This window comes from Olea europaea, unplaced genomic scaffold (genome assembly GCF_002742605.1).
Source record: "Olea europaea var. sylvestris unplaced genomic scaffold, O_europaea_v1 scaffold5354, whole genome shotgun sequence".
Classification (NCBI taxonomy): Eukaryota; Viridiplantae; Streptophyta; class Magnoliopsida; order Lamiales; family Oleaceae; genus Olea; species Olea europaea.
The window spans coordinates 9,050-14,546 of NW_019263679.1; the positions used below are offsets into that span (position 1 = coordinate 9,050).

Sequence of the window (5,497 nt, forward strand, 5' to 3'; positions counted from 1 at the left end):
AAAAAAAAAAAAAAAAAAAAAAAAAAAGAAAAAAAAAATGAAAGAAAATGAAAAGAAAAAAGTTACTTCCATTAATCTACTAAAAATGTGTTTTGACAATGATTTCTCCAAAATGTAGAATAAACCATGACTGTACGACAGCGGCAGATCTCAGGAAGGAAAAACGCAAATCACCAAATAGAACAAAACCTTTAAAAATTACCAGTAATAAAAAACTTACATATTATCTTTGTAGGAGTTACAGTACTTCGTTGACACACGAGAGGCAGAAATACGGCTAGAAGAAAAGTAGGTTTCTGAAGATGTCTTGCATGGAAATGACAGCGCCAGATTGCATTGTTGTTGGTTGCTAGAATGAATCGCCCTAGAAGCATTTGACATATTTAAGTTCTGGATACTTGAGGCACATCCCGTTTGATTCTCATGCTCAGGGGCAATCAAATCCAAACATTCATAGTTGCTTCCATCCTTGAAAGGATTAAATCCTCCTTGATTTGTTTTGCCCATGTCGTCAGTAAATGATCTATTTGGCGTACTCACTCCAATGCTTAGAGCATTTCCATCCTGGTTTCGTATAGTCTTCACCACCTCTTTTCCATGACAACAAGCCTCCGACAGTTGGGACCCACAATCAAGGGAACAAGTTTCAACGGATTTATCTCTTGTTATGCCCGTTTTAGGGATGAAATCAAAGTTTTCAGAAGTATCGTTTCCACATTCTGATGATAACTGAGACCTAAGATGCATTCTACGTGAGCAACCGAACAAGCTCAAACATGGCCTTTTGAATTTGTCCTTTTTACCGAAAGCATTACATGCAAGATTGATCCTTAGCTCCACATTACAACCCAACACGCACTGAAGTGCAGATGCAATCAATTTCCATGATCTTTCAGCCTTGTGTACATGATCACGATGATGGAATTCCAATCCAGCCACTGCCAAGCCTAGATTATATGACAAGATTTAGTCATGATTCAAAACCACAATAGAATGGTAAAGGGGCAAAATCGTCTCAGTTGATTCTCAGTTTCAGATGATACGGTCACAAAAATGTGAAGTTGAAATTTTTTAGAAGAAAATGGTAGAATATGCACCATGTGAATCTATTTTACTACTTTAATAGGAACACAAGACTATACCCTCATATGTGATATACTGCTAGCTTGCATATGAGTCTAGAAATCAAGCTTTCACCATTTTTAATTCTTAGCCAAGTGGTATGTAATTGAAAAGAAAACTAAAGCATGGGTGAGCTACCTTGGTTGAGACAAATAAATATCAACTTTCCTCGTTTTCGAAGAAACTTCTTGAGAGAGTTGGATTGACACATTCCAGTAGCTCTTTTCCACATCAACTCCAGGGTTTCTTCACCATCTGGCATCCCAATTTTACGAGATTCAATATTGTCACATGAACAGGTAACGAGATACTTCAAACTCTCACTATTTGTGGACGTGCTGCAAAAATCTGAACCTGCATCTAAATATAGAGCTTAACCTTAGTAGAAAGTACAAGTCGTCACGGCAAAATACCATAGCTATACAACAACATTATTTCTGTAATTCTTACTTTGTGGATCTAAGGTTCTAATGCTCAACCTTGATTCATTTGCATCAGTTGAAGATTCCAGAGAGCTCATTTGTAGTAATGCCGCAGTGAGCCAAGTTGTTTGATTCTTTGACGACTGCAATTGTTTCTCAGTCTCGGAGAGTATTTTCAATGCATGGCTAAGTTGCTGAATGTCAGCTTCAGCTGTGGCACAAAAATAACAACTTCTTAGAAGCAAATTATTGAATCACATTTATAAACTTACACGATCAATAAACACCAACTAACAAATGTAGACAAAAAACTAAATCTTGACAATTTTGAAGCCATGAACAAAATGTGGCACCTTGGATTCCTACAAATAATATGCTTTTATTAGGTCTTAAAACTCAATGTACAACAAATATGACATGGGCAATGAAGGAAATAATATACCATGCACTACAAGTAAACCAATATATGGTACATGGACCCACATTTCAGGATGTTATAGAAAAGAAGTAAAAACATTCAGACTCTCTTTGGGATAGCTTAAGCTTCTGTTTGTAAAAGAGCTTCATAAGGAAGCCACTTGGACTAGCTTCCTTTAAAAACTATCCACTCAGACAAAGCTAATACAAAAAATTATCAAAACAGGTCCAAAATAGTCTCAAAAGCTACTTTGGTTTTTTAAAAGCCATGCTAAACAAGCCTAAGTTTCAAACTCTTAATCATAGGAGCAAATAAGGAGTTACAGAACATACAAGAATGGCTTCCAAAAAGCTTCCTTCTCCCCTCAGAAATGCCTTCTGGACATTTTCCGGCTAGAATATCCATTATGAGATTTGCCAACTGTGACGTAAGTTGCAATGGATCTATCCTTGATCTCATTAACTCTCTGGCCCTTTTTACTGTATTTGATGCATCAGATGACAATGCAAGATGAAGTAAATCGAGCAATTCATCATCAGAGACAACTCCGATCTGTACCAACAAACATGAAATTAAATCGATAATCCTACTGTCTGTAAACGAAGTAAATAAAGTAATAACTAAACACTCAACTGCTTCATAAACCAAAGATAATGTAATCTTTTTTCCAACCAAACTCAGTTGATCAAGCATCATCTCTGCATCCCGGAGTGACCCTTTTGATTTAGTAGCAACAAAACTTAAAGCATCCATGTCAAAATCAACACCTTCGGCCACACATAACTTTCCCAACCTGTTGATGATATCAGTTTCTTTTAACTTTGTAAAATGATATTTTTGAGACTTCAATACTGCAAAACGAGGCAGTTTATCCAGGTCAGGAGTAATCGCAATGAAAACAACTTGATGAGAAAGCTCCTCGAGGTTGTTCAATATAGTTGCCCAATTTTCCCCTTTTAACAAGTGGCACTCGTCAATGATATAAACCTTAAATCGTGAGGAAACTGGAGGGATCTCTGCATTCTTAATAAGTGATTTGATCCTTCCTTTTCTATTGATTCTCACTGAATCAACTTCCTTGATGTCACTGTTTCTTCCAGAAAAGAATAGAAGACATTCTTGGCACAGACCACACGGTTTGTCAATATCAGAAGAAAGACAATTCAACGCGGCAGCAAATATTCTCGAGGCAGATGTTTTTCCGGTTCCACGGGGACCGTGAAAGAGAAATAGGGATGTTATCCGCCCATTTGAGATTGCAGTTAGAAGAGACCTTGCAACTACATTTTGCCCCACCAGTTCTTTGAATGATTTTGGTCTAAATTTTTGACCAAGGCTCCTAGGACTTTCCAGGTACAGAGTAACTCCTTTATTATTATGCTTCCATCCCGTTTCATGTTCAATCACTGGTGTTTTGCCTGAATACCCCAACAAAAGTGGTTGCTCCTCTACATCAGGAAGAAGATTTGGCTCTCTATATCTGGGGGTTCTTGACCAGCAGCAGCTTATCCCACATCCTTGAAGATCAGAATTCCCAGCATCATCTTCATTCCCATACAATGACGATGTAAGGCTAGACTCTTCCATTAGAACATCACTAATAGATAAGCACGGACTACCGACTCGACTCATAACATCCCCAGCTGTCACTCTTGACGATCTGGTATGCCCGATACACCGGCTTTTCAGTTTTGTTCTCCCATGGCCCATCTTCTCTATGTGCATTGATCCTTCATTTGGCACATTACACAAACCTACACCCTCAGTGCAGTCACTCGTATGTATCAATTCCAATCTTTTCTCCTCATAGTCTCTGCGATATCTTTCACTTCGTGTTTTGTTCTCACACTCTGTCCCCTGGTTTAACAAATGTGCATTCAGTCCTGTATTTCCAACCGAATCTCTCAACTTCTCACACGAGATTAGCCTCGAAGACAATTTTCTTGAACTGTTATTGTGCAATTCATGGTCATTCACATGTTGTTCCTTTTTCCCCCCCAACCACGATATCTCATTATAGTTAGGGACATCTCCTTTAGAACCATTTTCAAATCCTAAAGTGATTGCATTGCTTGAATTTGTTTCCCAATTCATATTATCAACCGTGGCAGAAAATCTACTCATAGAGTTAGTCGATGGATCCCGAAGGGACCTAACTCTCCGAAGCGCCACCAGCGCTCTCGATAATGGTAGATCAACTGAATGCCGCCGCCCATCCATTACTTAAAAAGATGAAAATCAAAGTCCACAGGCTGTGCAAGTTTTGATTTCCAGGACCCACCAAAAAAACCAAAATGTCAACCTGAAACTCCACAAACAGAGAAAAAGTGCACTCAAACAAAGAAAAACTCTCAAAAAGTAAGCTGCATTTGGTTGTTTAAAAAAAACTCACAAAAGACTACAAGAAAATGGTATTTCCTTTGCAAAAAGTAAATGCTGTCTTTAATATTCACTACCTATTTAGTAAAAAGAAATTAAAGTTCATGGATTTTTTTCCCTCAAGAACAGTTGTAAATCACGAAAAGGGGAAACCCATATGTCAAAAGCTAAAGCAAAATGGAGTACCTTTTCTCAGAGAACATCCCTGCGTAAATTGAAAACTCCACTGGTCACCATTTTCACCTCAAGCATACATCATAAACTTCCAATTACGTTAAATAAAAAATAACAATCTTGAAATTCTAAATCATAGTCTACATAGGAATACAAATTCATTTAAAATTTTACTACTACATTGTAGCTTGGAATTCTGAATAAAACAAAGCAAAAGACGACAACTTTGAAAAAACTGAAAGAAAAAACACAGAAAACCTGTGGATTGAAGAAGAAGCGATTTGGGTTTTTGCACATCAGTGCAGATTTTTCAAATGTAAGCGAGATTTTCGGAAGACCCACAAGTAAATAATTAATTATGTTCGCAAGACTGTACAATACATACAAAGTAGATACAACCCTAGCCACAAAATCAGAGGTCATGTCATGTTCTTGAATTTGGAGACGGAGGTGGTGGTAAGTGGCAAAACAGTAAATGCCATTAATGACGGGGGTAAATATACACGCCATTGTAATAAATATGTATATAATACTGTTAGATTTTTGCATTAAATTGGAAATGAAATGCTCCCAACAAGCATGTGAAATATTTTCCAGTAGTATTCTTGTGTCAAATACTGATGTTCTCTCTCTGTTAACGCTGCAGAGTTTTCTTGCAGAAGCTTTGGACAGAGTGAGGATAGATATATATATATATATATTCCTACTTTTGTACGGGGTGTAGGCGGGGTATGGGGATAGGAGGGGTAAGATTGGGATTTTGAAAATACTGACAGTTGTGGTTAAAGGTTGTTTAGGCAGTTCAGCTATTAAAAAAAGCTGACTTTGCCAGTTTGGGATGTGGGGGGCCAGTTGTCGAGGACATATTCCACCCTCTTTGGTGGCGCGTGTATGACAATCGCGGTGGTCTACAAGCTTGTAAGACCCTTTTGGCCACATTACAGTAAATTTTATTTAAATCGAAAACTTTTTTTTTATCAAC

The 5,497-nt window shown here is 37.6% G+C and overlaps 1 protein-coding gene across 1 annotated transcript; it reads right to left on the reverse strand.

The window, feature by feature from the left end:
• Nucleotides 1-201: 201 nt before the first annotated feature.
• Nucleotides 202-5,162, reverse strand: LOC111388890 (protein STICHEL-like 2). Its single transcript, XM_023013715.1, has 6 exons — nt 4,528-5,162; nt 2,596-4,264; nt 2,295-2,514; nt 1,573-1,755; nt 1,261-1,482; nt 202-947 (listed from the first exon to the last, which is right to left on the reverse strand). The coding sequence occupies exons 2-6, from the start codon at nt 4,180-4,182 to the stop codon at nt 217-219; spliced, it is 2,943 nt and encodes a 980-aa protein (XP_022869483.1). The 5' UTR covers nt 4,183-4,264; nt 4,528-5,162; the 3' UTR covers nt 202-216.
• Nucleotides 5,163-5,497: the final 335 nt, after the last annotated feature.

What these genes read in the sequence shown, in the direction of transcription:
- LOC111388890 (XM_023013715.1), bottom strand. Translation starts at nt 4,182, where the DNA reads ATGGATGGGCGGCGGCATTCAGTTGATCTACCATTATCGAGAGCGCTG. An exon ending in GCTTTTTGGAAGCCATTCTT is followed by an intron (nt 1,756 to 2,294) that starts GTATGTTCTGTA and finishes TTTGTGCCACAG; the next exon opens with CTGAAGCTGACATTCAGCAA. An exon ending in ATTTATTTGTCTCAACCAAG is followed by an intron (nt 948 to 1,260) that starts GTAGCTCACCCA and finishes CATATAATCTAG; the next exon opens with GCTTGGCAGTGGCTGGATTG.